Source organism: Pseudopodoces humilis, chromosome 2 (assembly GCF_049639895.1).
Source record: "Pseudopodoces humilis isolate 2021_Gansu_Grassland_sample_001 chromosome 2, ASM4963989v1, whole genome shotgun sequence".
Lineage (NCBI taxonomy): Eukaryota > Metazoa > Chordata > Aves > Passeriformes > Paridae > Pseudopodoces > Pseudopodoces humilis.
In genome coordinates, this window is record NC_142201.1 from 65,694,246 (window position 1) to 65,715,236 (window position 20,991).

At 35.8% G+C, this 20,991-nt stretch overlaps 1 protein-coding gene across 8 annotated transcripts in view; it reads right to left on the reverse strand.

The window, feature by feature from the left end:
- NBEA (neurobeachin) overlaps window positions 1–20,991 on the reverse strand; it is a 460,815-nt gene that overhangs the window by 68,750 nt on the left and 371,074 nt on the right. For all 8 annotated transcript variants that reach the window (XM_088067905.1, XM_088067892.1, XM_088067894.1 and 5 more), the window contains 2 exons: window positions 15,417–15,529; window positions 5,562–5,702 (listed from right to left, as the gene is read on the reverse strand). In XM_088067905.1, the coding sequence (XP_087924031.1) occupies window positions 5,562–5,702; window positions 15,417–15,529 (254 nt within the window). The remainder of the gene's footprint in view (window positions 1–5,561; window positions 5,703–15,416; window positions 15,530–20,991) is intronic.

Genomic DNA, 20,991 nt, shown 5'->3' on the forward strand with positions numbered 1-20,991 from the left:
GTAAGATTCAGACACAAAACTAGAAAATGGAAAATAGCATATACAGAAATAGGATTATATTAATTTCTCTTAAAATTCTGTTAATATTGTAATTTTATTAAATTTACATTTTTTAAATATTAGAATTATTTTGCTTTTAAATTTATTTCTTCTCCCAATTATTTGTATATATTTTCAATAGCTGTATTTTCAAATGCTGTATTCTAGCTTGCCCTGACTCAGAAACATCATATGTTCTTGATCTGAGCAGAAATAATTGTCTGCCAACAACTCCTACCCGTCCCTTTTTTCTTTATTAGATATGTGTAATTTTTCTGAATATTATTGTGGAGCAGACTGTGGATCATTGCAGAGGTTCTGGAATCAGAAGCAGTGGATGGATTTAAAAAAAGCAGAAATCAGAAAAATTATGTAATTAAAATAAATTATGTAAAAATATTAATCCAAACTTCCATGACAACATTATTTTAGGCATCTGACACAAATACACAAAAGCAATAAAATTCATAATCAAGGATTAAACTTTTAGTAGCTGAGCACTACAGGGTGCCTTATTATGCTATCCTGCATAGGCCTGTTGTGCCTATCTTTTTGGATTCTTAATCCTTAGCAGAAATTCAGAGCTTTCACTTGCTTTATATCAGACCTCTAACATAATTTTAAGGTAATTTTTATTCTCCGGGAAGTCAAGTGCTTATATTATATAAATATAATTCATATCTGTATTCAATATACTCATTTAAATACTGTTATGCTATGATACCGATTACTGTCATTTCATGTAAAGGTTTTGTTGCTGTGAAACCTATAAAGCAGCACAATGTTTTCATTATAACTCCATCTCACTCGCTCCTAATATTCTGAATAAAATTCACGCCTTGTTCACTGCCAACAAGGAGAGAAATTCGTGGGGGACTTGATTACACTGAACACAAGCTTGAGCTGTGAGAACAAATTTTTCCATTCAGTAGTACTTTTCTCCCCCCACTTCCTTTTTAGCAGTACCCAGACTCATTTGAATCATTTACGGTGGGGGTAGAAGAGGGAGAAAGAAGGGATGTGGTCATTCTAGGACATCCTATGTCAAACAAAAATGTCTTTCCAGCCATTTGTAAGAGGAGAGAGAGAGAGAGTATGTAAGGGTTTGTCAGAGTGAGACACACTTTTTGCCTGATACATCTGTGACTGTCTTTCTAAAATCTAACAAAAAGAAGACCCAAATTCACTTCTGTTTACTGGATGACATCCAGTCCTCCTCACCTTTGAATCTCACTAAAAACTGGTTTTAACTCAATCCAATCTAGCTCATAATAAAGCCAGAACTTCTTCTACCTTGTACAAATATACAGTCATTGCAACAGCAACTGGAAGACAATTATTCTCTATGAACATCTTGAATACCACAAGCACTGGTCTCTGTTTCCATGAAGATGCAATTGATTTACACAAATATAACTTCTTCAGTAGCAATTATTGAGAACATTCAGTTGTACCATAACTCAATCCTATTTCTTCTAAAAATCCAAAACTAATGATGATATTCACATTCTACTTGATTCAAGCCAGAATTCATTAATTTTTCTTTTTCCTTCTGATTACTTTTCAGGTCAAGTCACTGGACTCTATGGCACTCTGAAGTGGCATTCTTGGTTCTATCTATTCTGTCTTCTGCAACTTAAATATTCACAGCTCCAGATGAAATGCACATAAGAAAATGAGTCTTCTGGAGGTCAAGTCACCTAGCGACAAACTATGAATATCCAATTTCATTTACACAGAAATAAACACAGCAGAATATGTATTAATAATGAAACAAAGGGAGAGATATCAAAATTCAATATTCAATATCAAAACACAGGACAGAATTGGGACTAAGACATTCATTGTGTTTTAAAAAAAACAGCCTGATACATGTATTGGGTTTGTGTGGCAAAATTTTGGTAGTGGAGGAGGCTACAAGGGTGGCTTCTGTGAGAAGCTTTCGCCATATCCAACAATGCCAACACGAGCTGGCTCCAGGATGGACCTGCTGCTGACCAAGGCTAAGCCTGTCAGTTATAACAAAGTGCCTTTATGATAACAGGCTTAAGAAGGGCCAGGGAAAAACTGCAGAACACTAAAGACAGAGAGAGGAATGAGAATATGTTAGAGGAACAGCTCTGCCGATAAAGTCAGTGCAGGAGGAGGGCCAGGAGGCACTCCAGGCTCTGGAGTGGAGATTCCCCTCCAGCCCATGGTGCAGACCATGGTGAGACAGCTGCGCCCCTACAGACCATGGAGGTCCAGACAGGAGTAAAGCTCTACCTGCAGCCCCTGGAGGAATCCATGCCACAGCAGATGGCTGCCTGAGGAAGGCCATGAGCCTCACAGGGAAGCCTGTGCTGGAGTAAGCTCCTGGCAGGGACCAGTGCTTCCATGGAGAGTGGAGCCTGTGTGGGAGCAGATTTGTTGGCAGGACTTGTAAGCCCACAGGGGACCCACTGTTGCAGTCTGTTCCTGAGGGACTGCACCCTATGGGAGGGACCCACACTGGAGTCCTTCCATGAGTGGGAAGGATTCATTTTAGGGAAGTTCATGGAGAACTGTCTCCCATGGAACGGACCCCACACTGGAGCAGGGTAAGGGTGTGGAGTCCTCAGAGGAGAAAGGAGTGGCAGAGACAACATGTGATAAACTGAGCACAGTCCCCATTTTCCCATTCCCCCATGTTGGTGGGAAGAGGAGAGAGAATTTAGGATTTAAGTCCAGAGAAGAAGGGAGGGGTTGGGAGGAAGGTGGTTTTAAGATTTTACTTTATTTTCTCGGTATCCTACTAATTTGACTGGTAATAATTAAAACTAATTTCCCCAAGCTAATTTCCCTAATCTGTTCTGCCTTTGTCAGTAATTGGTGAGGGATCTCTCCCTGCCCTTATCTCAATCCATGAGTCTTTCCTTATTCTTTCTCTCTCCTTCCCAGCTGAAGAGGGGAGTAGTAGAGCAGTTTTGGTGGGTACCTGACATCTAGGCAGAGCCAACCCACCACAATACATCAGATAAGGGAAAGCAACTGAGGGAAATATAAGGCAGTAGGGAACAGATTATCACAGAATTGACTGAAAAATATGATATAAAAAGCAATGTTTTGAAGACAACTGACAGAAACCAGATTGCATCTGTCAAAGTTGAAGAGGAAGACTTAAAATAATTTTTAAGGTTTTGTGGTAATTATGCAATTCTCTCTATATATCTATACTTCAGAGTGGCTGATACTTCCTTAGCTACAGCAAATACTGTGTCCTCCAATACTTAGGTCTAGGCAGGCAGCTTCTCCCCTTGGATCCCTATTACTAAATACTGTTTTGTTCTGATTCTATCTAAACTCTCATTTTCAATTTACTTTTTGTCATAGATTTTTCATTTGTTTCCTTGCTTTTTGCTTTTTCTTTTGCTTTTCCTTTTCTCTTTTTCTTTGGTTTACACATGGTTTTAATTTGTACTACTGTCCTTCACTCTCTGTGTCACTTTCTATCAAAAGCTCTGCACTAACACATCTTTTCCCATCACTGTTCTCCAGTCTTTCAAAATACTGAAAGTATTTTTCTGTCTGAATCTCTGCATCTCTTAATGTCACCTTGCTTTTTCTGGACTAGACTGTAATTTACCTTTTCTTACAGAGTCTTCATCACGAACTCATATCAAAGCTCTAGCTCAAGAAATTCATGAGCAAGAAATACTACTTGAACTTACAGAAATCTGACCTAGTCTTATCAATTTCACTGGCACAATCTTCTCCCTTAGCATATTTCATCCTTTATTTTGTAATAATATCTCTCTGTAGATCACTATGACTTCATAATCTTCATTGCCATTATCTTTTCCTCTATACACACTTATTTTCAAATATCTATTTAAGGTTTCCGTTTGCTGCCTTGTCCAGTCTTATCATATTATTATCTCTTTCTCCTTTTCTGAGGTTTAAACTTTCCCTGGATTAGCTTTCTTTCACTTCTGTTGTCCACTCCCATTAGAGATTGCTTTTCTTTGCTGGTCAATTATATTTAAATAGTTTTTAAAATACCTACTTAGGAGTGTCCCTGTATTTAAGTTATCTGTTGTTTTCACCTTTTCATTGGCAACCTCTTATTTGGATATCAGTGGTTTCCACTTCTGCTTTCTATTCTCAGATACACTGTTTCCTCTAACAAAAGTAATTTCTAAGGTCTATATTGCAAGGCCATCAAGACAAAGACCTTGTTTTCTTGCTCTTTTAGGTGAGAACACAAAGAGAGCAAGAACACCTATAGTAATACATAAACAACAGTAGCAAAAATGACATTGCTTAAGCCTAATACAGGAAATGAATACTCCTTGGTGTGTTGTACATTCATCCTGTAACCAGACTTCCAGCTCTGAGAATTTGCTGACTAGCAAGATGGGATCTTTTGCTGTACAGCAGCCAAAGTTAATAGATAAACGTGCAAATAAAACTACCGTTTTTAATCTACTTTATGGCAACAAAGAAGCACATGTGTACCATAAAATGTATTCAGTAGATGAATAAATTAGCAATACTTAAAAGAAATACAGTGGTTACCCAGTACAGGAGTGTAATCAACAGTTTCTCATGGTTTAAGAAGTATACCCTGGACTCACAGACACAAGTTCTTCTGAGCAGAAAAAAAAATTAACACGTCTAAGGGAAGCTGAGATAAGCAAAAACTCGATTATCAAGCTTTGTGTGGCTCTGTTTTGCTTTGTTGTATGTAAAATGTTCTTAGAGTACACCTTATACAACAGATTTTTATTGGCAGGGTATACTTTAAGTAATTACACGGTCACTCAATTTTTCATTAATTCAGATTTCTCTGTGAAACCTTCAGTGTCTCATCAACACTCTATTCTGTAAGTAATTGTGATAACACATACATTGAATTCAGATTCATTCTATCTTTGAAGTTTGGTCCCCTTCCCTAGATCTGGTTTTGGTCATAGGAACATGAGGTTTCCAGAACTGACATAACAGTTTGAAGTTAGAATCCACATTTCACATTTCTGAAAACTGTAGAGATATTCATTAATTTAGAAGCATAGTTTATTTGCATAAAACATTACTCTATGCTGCTTTAATATAAAACTGGTTATATAATTCCCCTCTTGATGTGACAGCCTAATGTTCTTACAAAAAAAGCTTTGTTTTTTTTAATGTTGCATGGATCTGTCCCTAGCTGAAAAGAAATGAATATGAACAGTATCAGATTTCTGTATTAACTAGAGATATTTTTTGGGGGGGTGGAAAGAGTTTTAGATGTATTTTTCTCATCATGTACATCCTGATACCACCACAATTTTATGTTTAATTTTATTTCGGTTTGTTTGGGTAGGAAGGACCCCCTGATCACTACAAAAGAGTACATAAAGTATATACTGGGGAATTTCTGAGATTTTAAGGTAGGGAAGAACAATGAGATTTTAATACAAAGGTGCTTTCATAAAAACAAAACAAAACAGAACAGTGGGAAGTGACAGAAGAGGTGTTGGAAATAAAGATATTCATGAAAACCAGGATCCAGAAATACTTACAATACGAACAAGCCAAGCCAAGGTAGAAGTAGATGTAGAGTAGTGGGTGTTGTAATGATAAGGTGGAGTCTGATCATCTTCCCATGTCTCATATCGTTCTGCATAGAAGACAGCTCTCTTTGGGTTCAAAGCACCAATAGGCTGTAAAGTGGTAAGAGGTCAAAAATATTATCAGCCGAAGGGCAGCATGTCTGATATGGCATAGGTTAATTCTGCACTAAGATTCACTGCACAGGAGACTCTGCAACCAAACACATCCCACACTGTAGTAACCCCTGAGATAGCTGTAAGCTTAGAGTCTAGTTTCAAAGGCTTTGTGTACTAAAAGTCTTACGAGTTTCCTTATTTTAACTGACAAATATAAGTGATCCACATCTGCAAACTTTCAAAGACCTTCTTGAAGTAGAAGTTGTTTCCCAATTAGTTCAGTAACGTTCTTCTGGAAATAGACTTCTAAAACTGCATTTAAAATGCATTGAGGCCAAACTAATATTTCTGTTGCTGTCATTCACTATAATCACACAGTTAATGAAAACTGACTTTTGCTCGCACAGGATACTTCATAATGCACAGTTCATGATGAAAAGATTTCACACGGAACTGCTGATGGTGTCTGGTGATCCTAAGCAGAAATACTTAAAAAACATGCATAGTCCTCAGGACTGGGTGTACTTTCTGACTGAACAAAGCCACGTTTTACTGTACAAACCAAACAAGCTTTGTACTTGAAAACAATAGAATGTGGAAATTACTCAAAAATTTTAAGCTCCTTCTAAGCAAACTTAAAGGACAAATTAGGTGAAAAACAAAAGAGATGTAAGGCAGTAGTAGGAATGATTGGTTTTGATGTGGCTACTTGAGGAGTACAAGTTTTATGATTTTTAACCCACTTTATCTCAGAAGATTTTGCAAAACGTATTTGTCACTGTGATGCAAAAGTTACAGGGACAAAGAAAATACAGATTTTAGCCTTTATTATAAAATTAACCAAACACATGGAGTTTAACAGTTAGAGGAGAGCACCCTTCCACACCAAATAATTGTATAAACTTATTGTAGTTTGAAATTATTACTTGATTTGCATTAATCAAATTTTAATTAGAATTTATATTATTAAGGGTATGAGGAAAAAAAAAGGTAAAGCCAAGAACTTTGACTCTTTTCAAAATGCTAACAGTATTTTTACATTTTATTTCACTGCACAATTTTTCTACTGAATTAAAGTCCAAAGTAATTCAGAAAGGAAATACCAGTACAAGGTCAAATATCTGTATTTCACTGCACTAGTAACTGTAACTAAATATGTAACTAAATGTAACTAAAAGAATTTAAAGCTGCAAGTTATTTATTCTTTCAGCGCTACTATGTTTTTTTGAGATGGCTGCTTAAAAGGCTGACAAAGAACAAGATATTTTCTGATTTAGAGCTTGTTTTTAAATACCAGTCTTTGGTGAACACTTACATTTTAAAACATTATGATTTCAGTATTTTTCACATTAAGTACTCTGGATGCTTAATACTTTGCTGTGTCATGAAGATGTTAATAGTTTTCTCATATGTGTAAAATGATTGAGTAATCCCAAAGGATCGATGTTATCTGGTGCAGACTGCACTGAAAGACCTCAAAAAACATTCTTGAAAGAGAAGTATAAGCCATTCCCTAACACTTCCCAGTTTCATTTCCCAAATACTGGCAATAGGAAAAAATAAATATTTGCATTTTTGTTATACTTGGTTTCGTTACACATCCTGCCGGTGTCAGGAAACACACTGGCAGTATTATAGCCTTTAAGTAATCATTATATAGAAATGGTTGTTCAACAGCTTCCTTGAAAGAGACATTCTTTTCCCATTGGACTGACAAACTGTGCAGATATATGTGCTCTTTGCTAAATTGTATCAGGCTCTGGGTTGCTTTGGGGACCGGATGGAACCTGCTGACACCACCCTCATTAAGGTACTGTGCATCCACTTCTCTGGCGGAAAAAATTCCAGTCCCAACTGAACATTTGAAGAGCTAAAACAGTAATTCACACTGTAGTGTGTTAAAATGAAATGTTCACCCCCTCTGAGAAGGAAACACAAAATAACAGACAAATTGGTGAGATTGTATTTGTAATGAAGAAACACCCTGAGAATATCTCTTCCCTCCACTACGAAGGTGCATGTTATCCTATGCTGCTGTGAGTTCTGAGGCTATGGAAGACAGAGATGTCATCTGTCACCATATTATTGTACATATAGGTTTGAAGGCACAGTGGAGAATGAATATGGTGATTAATGCAAGATTGAAAATATGGAAAACTCCTGGCCTTTCAAAACACAGTTGATGCTGATTAGAAGTCTTTCATCAAATAAGCAATGTGTTTTCATTATTCACTGTAAATTGACTACAGTAACAAGGCCTGTGAGGTATAACTGATGCTAAAAATAATTACGAGGTATTTTATTTTATAGACTAGGAAATTTCAATGATGATTTAATCAGTACTTTTAAATACAATTTTTAATATAATATATATAGTTGTATTTAATAAAAAGGTTGTTTCGCTCAAGAATTTGACAATAATTTTTAAAGTCACATGAAATACTAATGCAAATATGCCATCATGTTTTCTAGGTTGTTCAATGAGAGGTGTTACTTCAATTTAAAAGATAAAAGGAATAATGATGTAAGATTGTGCACTCCCACTTTCATATAAAAATGACTGTACAAATAGCTAAAATAATCTACCTTCAGAACATTTATGATTAATTCTATTAAATGATAAACCTGAAAAGCTGTATTCTGGATTACCTTCATCCTCATCAATATTCTTTTCAGAGTTATTATCTATTTTTTTTCTTTCAATTAATTTAGGATTCATTTGAAGAAAATTCCTGAAATGCACAAAACAGTGTCTGAATAAAATGGAGTCTTTAGCTAAAATGTTAATGAGAGTAATTTCTGTTCTTGCATGTTACTGCAACTTTCATAAGAAAATCTCTGGAAAGACTATTAGGAGAGGGAAGGCAGGCAGGAAGGCAGGAAGTCAGGCAGGAAGTCAGGCAGGAAGTCAGGCAGGCAGGAAGGAAGGCAGGAAGGCAGGAAGGAAGGCAGGAAGGCAGGAAGGCAGGAAGGAAGGAAGGAAGGAAGGAAGGAAGGAAGGAAGGAAGGAAGGAAGGAAGGAAGGAAGGAAGGCAGGAAGGCAGGCAGGAAGGCAGGAAGGAAGGAAGGAAGGAAGGAAGGAAGGAAGGAAGGAAGGAAGGAAGGAAGGAAGGAAGGAAGGAAGGAAGGAAGGAAGGAAGGAAGGAAGGAAGGAAGGAAGGAAGGAAGGAAGGAAGGAAGGAAGGAGAAAAAGAAGGAGAAAAAAAAGAGAAAGAAGGCAAATAGAGCTTGTCTTCAGGTAGAAAGTCTCATCTCAGCTTCTCAGGACAGACCCTCGACTGGATGAACTAGTGATCTGGCTGACAGCCTGGGATTTGGGAGACATGGATTAATTTCTCTCATTCCACAAGCCTTTATAGTGTCCATGAGGAGATTGCTTAGGTATGTCTATAGCTTGCAATAGGAAGGTGAGCTGGAAGTTGCTGAGCTACTCTAGAGGGGACAGTGTGCAAACATGGCCTTATTTATGTGGAGATGACAACTGGGATCCCAGAAAAGGTGCAACTGTCTCAATGCAGCACCACGTGGGAAGGAGAGCTGGGAGCTTACACAAGTCTGCAGCCTCTACTTCAGCCTTACATAAGGTATCTCTGGCCTGTGGTGAAGAAATACAAGAAACATCTGATCACCCTTCTCTGTGCAGTCATGGAGACACTGATATGAACCACCTCTCTGCACATTAATCTAAAGGACTTGTCTCCAGGTTCAGGAAACCATACATAGAACAGCTTTTGTATACCGAAAGACCAGGCACTTTCTGAAAGCAAAAAAAACCCTCCATATATAAAATAGGAGGGAGTAAGTTCTGCAAGGTTTGCCCCGGCTTCTTTAGTGTTATTTTAACATCCATGTGGGAAAACGCTGCTACTTAAAGTATGAGTTCATCCTTCAGTGGAGACAAAGATATTTTTGTAAAGACCTTAAATCTCAGTTGTACAAACTAGCAGCTAACCTAGTTTTACTCCAATGAGGCACAGGTCCTATTAGGTGACAAGTTCTACAGTAGTTTCTCATGTTTCTTGTGAAATCTGTAGGATATATGGAGTTTTGGTCACTTTTCATAGCTTTTCATAGCTGCCATTCTCAGCTCAGAAGGTCAATTACCTCGGCTTTAATCTAATATCATGCCTATAAAATGCAGATAATTTTTTTTTTTTGATCCCTGTAACTTCACATAATGGAAGAAAATAATATTATTTCCATTTAACTAAGATTCTGTTGGTGTTTGCACAGATTAAAATTACTTTCCCAAACAATGCAAAGGCAAAGCTCAATCTATATACTAAATCTCAGTCCATATCTTAACCACAAAACAAATGCAGAAACTGAATTTGAGTCAAATAAATTGTTCTGAACATTATTTAAAAAGTTCTTTTCATAATGTTTTATAAAATACTTTTTCCAAACACACCATTTGTCTTTTTATTGCAAAATGGTTGCAATAACGGTTTGTACTTGAAAACATAAATACAATGCTTTCATAAGATATTCTTTACTCCAAACAAACAGAACAGGCCACTGTATGACAATACCTATTCAGCCACTACACTTCTGATGTTCTAAAACCTGCTGCTTCAGTTTATTTTATGTTTCTTTACCATTTAAAAACAAGGCAAGCATTTACTTTAACATTAAAAACACACTACTACATCTTTATTTTTTATTTTTTTTTCACCTGGCTAATCTCTTTATATATCTGGCCTTTGAACAAGTCAATACATATTGTCAATACAACTTACATCTAGTGTTTACATCTACCAGACATATTATGTTAGTTCATGTTAATATCTACTTCTTGGCCAAGTATCTTCCTAGAACTATATTCTCTCATGACAGCAGAACAGAATGTAGCATCCTATTTATCTAGCTACTGAAGTATTCTTCTTAACTTGACCCTAATTCATGAAGCAGCTACCTCATCTGGTGGTTTTTTGTTGTTTTGGGGTGGGTTTTTTTTGTGGTTTTTTTTTTTTGGGGGGGGGGGGTTTGGTTGTTTTTGTTGTTTTTTGTGATACACTGCACAGAATTGTATCTGGGTACAAAGGAATCTTGAATCTGGCTTTATTTGTCTCCAGCTGAAAACTGACTGAGCTTTTTCTGACTGTTTGTTTTTTTATTAAAAAACACCCACCGAACAAAAACCTATAAATAGGTTGTCTTTAGATGAGACTTTAAACTTAAAATTCAATTTCAATTTCACCCAAATTTGTAAACCGATTTTTCTTCAGCATCCTAATATGAAAACCAGATATCAACAATATCAAATATAAGAGCACTCACAGATTCATAGCACCAGAGTTTCCCTCAGTAAATGAACATTTTATCTAAGAAAAACACATTTAATTGTGTGGCTTTAATTTTGTGTAGTTCTTCTTCTGATGGAAGAGTTGCATATGATAAAGAGGGAATTTTAATTTTACAGAAAAATTATTTCATTTTTCCAGTGAAGGGCTCTTAATAAGCCCATAAACTCCATTCCACAGCATATACATTTTTGGAAGTATTAAGTGTGGTTGCCTTGAAATATTCACACTTGGATGTGTTCATTTGCATTATTACATTTAGAAGCCTTGGGGCTTTATCACTTCCTTTTCTTGAAATGGCACAGTAATAAGGAAAAGTGGTTATGCTTATCACCACCCATCAGTCAAACACCTTCTATATTAACAAAACATAATTTTTTCCACTCAATGAATGTGTGTGTGATGTTTCATACACATGTCAATATTAGTATTACTTTGCCTGGTGAAGAAATCATTTTATTTAACAGGATGTATGACTGGAAGTAAATGAGGAGAAATTCCCGTTTACACTTTAATGAGCAGGGACAATGCAGCATGTCAAAACCATGCATTCACTATAATTTAGGAGTAAAAGTCATACAATTTTATACAAACAAACAATGCTACATTTTAAGTGTCTTGAACCTCACAAAAAATCCCTATATAGTGAGGGTTGTGTGCATGTTTCCTGGACTAATGTTTAATATCCTAAGTATTCTTCTAAAGGAAATTTCAACAAAGAAGAAAATAAGCAGATCACCTGATGGTTTGATACTGAAAAGATAATCTATGTATCTATGACAGCCTCTTTCATTAGCTTTTGATCCTGTCAAACAATAAATATAACCTTTAACCTTGTATATGTAATGAATAAAACTTGAACCTACACTGTCTAATCACATGAAAGGTACAATATAACCCACTGCTATGGCACATTCCATGTCCACAGACACTGGTTTTAAATCTAAAACTATATGTAAAAGGAAAAAAAACCAAAAAGCTTTGAGAACAGAATTTCCAAACACTTAAAAGGAAAAGGACAGAGGAATTTTCAAACTAATATTTAAATGTAATTGTAGTGAGAGAACAAGTGAAATCTGGATCTAAAAATATCCCAATAAGGAGTGCCACATAAAACCAGAATGAAACGGAATGGAAGGAAAGGACAAGTTACATGTTCAAGACGGCTTTGCATGAATGTATATATTTAAGTTTGGGCTAAATTCCAAAGGTGCATGTTTTACTCCATCACTGACATTGTAAGCTAGACAAACACCTCTAATTTCATCTCCAAAACCCACATGAATTGCATTTGATATGTATGTTCACTTAGGAGTTGTGATATCACAAAGATAAAAGCTTTTATAAAGAAAGCCTAGAAGCCAAAGATTAAAAAAATTGAAAAATTGTGTAGTTAATTATCAGAACTGACACTGGAGTATTGTATGAACTTTGAGCAAGAAATAACAAAATATTTTTAAAAGCTAGATTTAGCACCTACATTTAACTACAAAAACTATTTTAAACCAAGAAAACAAAGCATGGTAGGTGACCTCTCTTTTAGTTTCATTTCTTTTCTTGGCTTTTACCGTATATGCAATAGTGTTAAAATTCTAAATAATTTCAAAAGATTGTTTGAGGACTATTAATTGCTAAATATCAAGGACAGAAGCTTTGTGAAACTAAGGACAAAATTTACAGGGACACAGAAGGTCAGGAACTGACAAAGGAGGTTTTATCCATCAACAGCTTATCTGGAGGTCCTGATCTGCCATCAAATCTGCAGGAACATGTCTCCATTGCAGGGCAAGATCTCACAGAAGGAAGTTGCTCCTCATGGAAAGGATGCTGTGTGGGTCTGCTCCAGAGGTCTGGCTGAGGCTTGCTAGCACAACCTCCTTCAATATTGCTAACAATAAATCACTAACTCCGGCTCCTAAGCACCAGGCTACCGCCAAGAAAAGAAAAGAAGGGGCTCAGAGATACAGGACAGTATCAAAAATGAAAACAGAATTGACAAGGAAATACCTCAGAGACATTCAAATTTTTAAGATTTTTACTGATAACGCAAAAATTGAAATAGGACACAACACTTAACAGCCCAAGTCAGGCATTCCATCCTAACTGGCCACTGCATTTTAAAATAAAATCATTAACCTATTTTTCCTTTTAAAACCATGGTGAAATGAAATCTATTTGATATTATTATAATGAACCCTGCAAAAAATTGACAATTACAACCCTTTTATTCTGAGGTATTTCACAACACTTTAGAGATTTCACATGCGTTTTCTCATACATCCGTGGGATAAATGGAGCCCAGACACTGCCAGAAAGGAAAGGTCATTTTCCTTGACTAGCTCTGTGTAGGCTTTTCAGTGGTCAAAACCCTAGCTGTTCCAGAGGAAAACAGCATTAGCTTTTGGCAAGTTTTCAAATTGGCTAGAAAAGGTGCACATTGCATGAGTTCTTGATGAAAAATAAATAGCCATGGACTTGATTTTACATTTCCTTTTGAGGAGAGCACTAACAACAGTAGATACAGAACAATTAGATACTTAATAAGCTATACATGCACTAATTCCATAATGAGTCTTTACTAACTCCTGAGGAAAACCTATCTATTCAGCTATCACACCGCTTCCTGTAGCAATTACAAATTTTAGTAGATTGCTATAAAAGTGTGGATTGAACCAAACTAAATACCTAGCAAAGGACTCATGAGACACTGTCTAATCTTGTTGCACTTCACCACATGAAGTGCTATTAATACTTACAGAAAGTGAGTTTGAGAGATTTTGAAAAGTGTAAGCACCTTAATGAAAGGTTTATCTTTCTGAACAACTCTAAACCAGCAATACTTTCATACATGCTAGGGAACAAGCCAGTGTAAAATGATCACAGGTCTTTTTTTAAGTCATGTCTGTGGTTCTTTTATTGTTCTTGGCACAGGTTACAATGGTGTTACTGAACTGAAAAACACATTTGTGAAACATACCTATAATACTGTGAAAGGTCAGAAGTTTTACATAACCTAACGGAAGTATCAAGCAATTTATTTCCTTTTGAGGCATACTGTGAATGTACTGTAAATTCTGGGTTTATTTGCTTATTCATTTTTTTATTTGTCTAAGAAAAAAAAATTAGTGTAAACTTAGGTGTCTCTGTCCACTATTATAAATTCAAGTCCCACTCAAATTAGTTTGGACGTCTTACAAAAGCAGCCTTCCAGGAATGGTTACAACACATCTGGAGGTACTGCAAGCACACTCTTTCCAGCAGAGATGAAACTGTCAAATATCCAGGGCAGGATGTCTCCATTGCTCCCCAGGATGTGTGCTTGCAGGGAGAGGAGGAAAAAAATCCAGACTTAAACCATAAACCCCAGAAACACTCACGTCTGCCCAGCAGCAGAAGGGAATGCAGGGTCTGCAGCACAGGACTGCAGAACAGGCCTTGGGGGTCATTTTCTCCTCTCCAGCCTCACTCCTAAAGGCAGTGAGTGACAGCTTCCTGTGGTTTTGAGCCTCACTCAATTTGTACAAGCAACTTCCCCCTCTTGGCTGAGGAGCTGTGGTAAGGAGGCAAGAAAGCTGACGCACCAGACAACAGAAACCTCACACTGGGGATATTGCAAGACTATCCACTATCTTGCCACCTTCACTGGCAAGACAGTGCATACACTTCCTTAGCTGATAGCAACCAGGAAAGATACTTCTCACAATACAGTTTTGAGACCTCTTTTTTGTCCTTATTTCAGCCGGCCAAAAGTAGAGCCCCTCCATATGTTTCTGCTATGCTTGTCCAGGACAGACTTCCCTGCAGTCTGTTAGCACAACCAGAATACCAGAGCTGGGTATTGATGACAATATTGTGCCAAAAAAAAAAAAAAACAACAAAAAAACCCCCAAAAACCTAGGATTTTTTTTTTTATTATAAAGCACTAAGTGCCCAAGTTGTGTTGGATGGAAAAAATCACAACAAATAATATTCAGGAGCAGATACTCCAGGATCTAAAATAAAAAATACCCCTTACTAACTATTAAATCAAAAGAAGGTGCTGATACTATATTATATTATTCTAGTCACTAAAAAATAAAGTGAAATATTAGTCCAAGCATTTTATTTCCAGAGGATCTGCTTTTATAAACTAAAAGGCATAATTAGTGAGATCAAGTGGTCTGATGCACTCCTGTTCCATTAGTCAGAAGGTATGTAGGAGTTGCAGATTTGGAACTAGATAAGTCAGGGACATGGAAGTAGCATAATGTAGAGATTCAGTATAAAATAATTCTAAAACAGAGAAGTCTATTTCAGACTTTCTTGAGTTTAAGATAAAGACCTTACTTAACCAGACTATAAACATAAAGCAAAATGTCTTTCTAAAAGGGCTGACTGACTGTTCTTTAACAAAAATGAACCATACCTTTGAAAGATCTCTGAAGTTGCCTGGAAGGGTCAGATCTAACTCTTCAGACTCATAGTTTGTTAAAACCCACGGAAATACAGGGTATTGGTTCAGGTCATTGTATGTTCGTCCTATTGAAAAGGAAAGTTTTAAGAATTAGGAAATAGTGTCCGCTTGTTCAGCTAGAAAAAAATCTAGTGGTTACATTTGTTGCATCACATGTTCCCAGTTCCCACCACTTTGACAGAATCAGGTATGAATAGAAAAAAACAGTCATTTAGATACACTTATCTTGAACCAGAAGTCAGCACACAAACTGAAATAATATCTTTTAAGATCAACTAAAATGCCTCATAAACACTTTCTTTTTTTATTTCCATCAAGATATTTTTATATCATGAATGTAGAAATTCAAAAGAACTAGACTACTATTTTCCTAGGAACTTGTCATAGCTGGCAAAGATAAAATGAGAGTTCAAACAGCAAGGGGATAAATTTGAGGTTTGCAAATCTAGGTCTGTCCTAGATAGTCCATTCTAATCTATCATTCCCTATGGTACTTCTTCACAGAAGAAATGGTGAGGTTCCACAGCAACTGTGCAATCAAAATGATGAAAGTCATGTTTGCTGTAACACTATTTTTTAATCACATTGATAATGAAAAAACAGTTCTCCTATATAAAAGACAGAGATGACCATCCCAGGCCACTTTCTTCAATCATGAAAGAAGCACTGCTGTCATCCCAGCAGCTCAAATGTGCAAAAACCATCTTTAGATGGTTAGACTGTCTTTGAAATGGACAGACCATTTCATAAGAACAATCTGCAACTTCAGTGAACTAAAAGTTATGAATTAATCACAAAGAAAAGTGTGTTTGGGAAAAGTTGCTAATTTTTATTCTCTAGTATTTAGTAGAATCTAACAGTTCAGTGATAAGACAAATTAAATTTCATCGTACAGAACTGTCCATCCTATTGCTGTAGTGAGAACCACTCAATATGCAACATGAGTCTTAAAAAACAAAATCAGGTCATAAATATATGTGTGTGTGTATTTATATAATATAATTAGCAGACTAAAATAATCCAGGTTAACAATTCCCAGTCCTGAGGCAGATTTACAGCCCTGTCTCAGGAATCTGCTTCCTTCCAGATTCTGGACAGATTCCTGGGGTACAAAACCCGGCACAGGAAAACACAGGCTTCCTTGTTCTGAGTAGCAGTTGCAATTCTCCACAAAAATCAGTTCTGCTTTAATGAAATGTGAAACTTTCACTGCTCTACAAACACCTAATTTTTTCAACAGAAGTTGATGAACAAAAAAACATGTTTTTATTTTGCACAGAGTTTCACTGTATACAGAAGTGCATATTCTTAGGAGTTGTGCATCCTCACTTTTGCTCTCTGAAAACATAGATGTTCACAAGAATACAAAAAAGAATATTTAAGGTGCAAATATAACTTTGTCAAACAAGCAATTCCAGCACTGTCTGCTATTTACACAAATAAACATGTATAGAAACAAAACCACTTCTTCTATAATATCAAGAATGAATGAATGAATGAATGAATGCAAAATGACTCTTGGACAGAACAATAATGTATCAAACAACTAAATCAAGTAGTATACCAGAATTTATCCTTGTAAGGGAGGAAAAGGAAAGGTATCCTCTGCTAGAATATTTATTCTTTTAGACTTTTGGGAGGGGGCTCTATATGTTTTGAAGGAAGACAATTCTGCCTCTTTTCCTACATCCATCAAATCAGAATATTATTTTCCTCTTTGGCAAGTGTTTAATTGCATATGACTTGTAAAGTTTCTTGAGATTATCAAATTAAGGGTGCTTTAAAATATGGGCTATATAAAACTACAGCTTCATACAATAAATGTTTTTCCATCAGAATCTTTAATTAAGTTAACAGAAGAGCATGCAAAACCTTCCACAATAGAGAGACATTAGTTTATGCAAAGAGCAGACTAAAAGAACTCTGAGGTCCAGGAAGAGAATGACTGAGACTCGACTGTAGTCCATTAGAAAGCCTAAGTAAAAATGAAGATGCTGCAGAATCAAAACTTGTATGAAGAGCTCATAGTAATAAAAATCTTCAATTGTAACCATTTTATAGAAGTATTTAAAAAGTGAGAACATCCTTTTTCAAAATTTTGAAAGGAAATGTAGGTCATACAAAATTACTTTCAATTTTGAAATTGAGTTTTTTTTTCATATTGCGATTTCATTTAATTTTTATATTTATTTCATTCTTTTCATATAGATTTAATTTCAATATTCAGTCAACAAGATCTTGACTGTTCCCATTCCATATGGGAAAATCAATTGTGTGAATATAGTATAAGAAAAAGCAATCCTGAGTCTCACTGGCATATGAGTTCTCTCTTGCTGAGGGGTTACTTGTAGTATAGACAAATGATGAAATTATCATATGACATTAGCTCCATGTCAGAACACTGCAGTAACTCCTCTGTGCAGTTTTTTAACTCACATGAGAAATAATTTGAAGCACCTTCTCTCTCAGCTTAGGTAAGATAAGTTGCAAATAGTGAAGCCTTCAAGATTATGTATTTGGTAAATATAAGTCTTGTGAGAAAAATCAAAATATTCTCTTCTCTCCTACTTTGATTTTTATAAAACATATTTTATTTATGAAGATAATAACTACAAGAATAGCTCTTAATTTGTTTTTTAAAAAAGTTAGTGATTTATTTTTCTCAATTCAACAATTTTGTCCTTAATATCAACAAATAAAACAGACTCAAAAAGATGAACTTAATTTAAATTGTGAAAGCAGACCAAACCTACAAGGTAAGACCACACTTATCTGAGCAGAGGACAGTGATCTAGGCCTATAATGGGATTACAAATCCCTAATTCTAAACATGCATAAATATTAGTGGTTTCACTTTATTAGAAATGCTTTCTTGATCTGTTCTGGCTTCACAATTGATTATTTTCAGAGTAAAGTCAGCAGATGAATATACTTAGCCATCTCATCAATTGTCTGGTGCTTCCAGCAAGAATTATTTGGTCCTTTCTTTAGCTAAATAAATATAGAACATAAACCTGCATGACTGTTGGTAGTCCCTATACCTTTTCAGAACCTTCAGATTTCCCCTCAAGTAGGCTTACAGAGATTAATATTAAAGGCTGAATATTAAATATTGCAAGCCCTGTGACACTAATCTACTTGAACAATAAAAATGAGCCATAGTAAATGAGATCTCAGAAATATTGGATATGTTTCTTCATTAAAAAAAAAAAAAACCCAAAACTTTTTAATTAAACCATCCAATTTAATGTTTTTATATGGCACTATAGTTTCTAAGGTAAAGTGAGCTAGAGACAGCTGACAAAGAAATTATAACTGCAATTCCTTGGTGAAAATGTTAATGACAGCAAAATATTGTTTAATTAGATGATTGCAGCATCTGGATTAACACTCTTTAAGAGCGATGTTCCTGTGCTTGTCTGCTTCTTCACACTTTACAGACATTTTGTCATCTCTAGGTCATTAGGAAAGAATTTTTAATGATTTTTCTAGAAGTAAGTAGTTTGAGTTACATCTAATTAGATGACAATAATAAGCCCAACACATGCAGTAGCTAAATATATACATAATTAACCAGTGAGGGCTTGTACATCACAGAGTAAAAAAGTGGAAAATGCTAAACAGGCAAAAAAAAAATCGGTGAGGGGGAAGAAGTTCATCTGAATTTACTACCTAATTGAGGATGTCATTTTTTTCCATAAACCTTTAAAAATAATCCCTTTCCACTAGAAGAAATTACTCACAAAAATTATGGATGCAATTATTCTTAATTTCTTTTAAAAGCAGTGGCATGTAGGATTTAAAAGAATTAAAATTGCAATAAATATAAATGCAAGCACACATTTAATATACTGCAGTTTGAAATCAAACAGCAGATATTATTTAAATACTGAGAAATAGATTTGAAATCTAGACTTTTAGCTAAAACAGTGAGCACTGCAATGATATTAAAAAACAACTTCTTGTTCCAAATCCTCTTGATACTTTTGCTGTAGTGAAACTCCTTTTAAGCACTCTTTTTAATAATGTTTTAAGTGAGAATAGTAAAAATTACCTGCTTCCTATATCACCCAGAGGGTTCAGTTGACATATATGCAGGTCCCATGCAGAGAGGACAATTAGTATAATCATAGCTAAAACAAAAGGACCCCCAAGAATGAAGCAGGTAGAGGGAGGAGGGGGGAGGCAACCAGGAAGGCTTATGTCTACACAGCCAGGACAAAAACCAGGGGCATGGAGAGTATAACACTGAGACTGATTGATAAGTAGCAGAGTGCAGTGTTTACCTTAGGGAGGAAAGCCCAGAGCTGTAAACATGATGAAATATGCTCGAGCCAGAAAGAAGGGCAAGAAAGAGGTGAAGAGCTGGGAGACAGAAGAGGGAGGTGAGAAAATAGCCAACTAGAGGGCCAGAGAAACAGGTTGAAACCAGGCTTTAGAGAGTTTTGAAGATGGAGAGAGATTTTGAATTTATATTGCAATAAGACATCAGGCCAACGTCAGTGCCAGCAATCACACATAAGATTGGATAGGAAATGATCTAGAAAGAGAGACCATTGAGAGCTGAAGAAGAAAGTTATTAAGTCATGAGCACACATCACAGTAGGAACAATTAATCTAGACATGAAGCACGGCAATGTTTCTAAGGGGCAATCGGACAATGTAAGAATTAAAGATAACATCATAGAAAGATGGATTTTTTTCAAGAGGATACTTCAAACATTAAGGAAATGCAGAACAGCCAGGGGTCATGCTTCCCAGGCAGACATACCAGCAAACCAGGGAGAGATTTAAGAAGAGATTAATATATTTATTTCAGTGGTTCCGTTGTACAGAGGCCAACCAGTCTGTGTAATTAACAGTATTAATAAACAGGCAGAGGACTTCTTGTGGGGAAGGACCCAGCTGCATGATGTCATAACGAGACAAATAAGCTGGTGTCAGAACCCACACTTCTGGACATCACATTTCCAAGACTACTGCTTCTTGTGTAATTTCAGAGGAGGCTCACAAGAAAACATGAGTGCAGTGCTTTCTTACTCTTTTGTAGAGGGCTAGAGACTAATTAAGCACCGTTGTAAAAAAAAAAAAAAAAAAAAAAAAGAAAGCTACAAAGAATAGGCAAAAGGTGTACTAAATCACTTTTGTTAGTGGACCTCTATTTGGATGAGGACCTTACTTATCACCTACTTACCAACAGATAATCCACAATTCTTAAATGTCAAACTTCTATGTTTCTGACTAAACTACAGCTTAGATTTGCTGAATAAACCAGTAGGAGCTTAATGGCAATGTGAATTAAAAATAAAAAAAAATAAAAAAAAAAGAGGATGGATATATTTCCCAATAGCTGAAAACAGTAATACTGTTAGAGAATAAGATGCTGCTTAAATAAACAGCTATATTCTAAAACTAGGTCATTGCTGCTTCACTAACAATTGCTGGCAAAGAAGTTGTAACTTATAAGGAAATATTTCTTATGGAATCTCATTACAAAAGAGTATAATTAGGACTGTAATTGGAAATT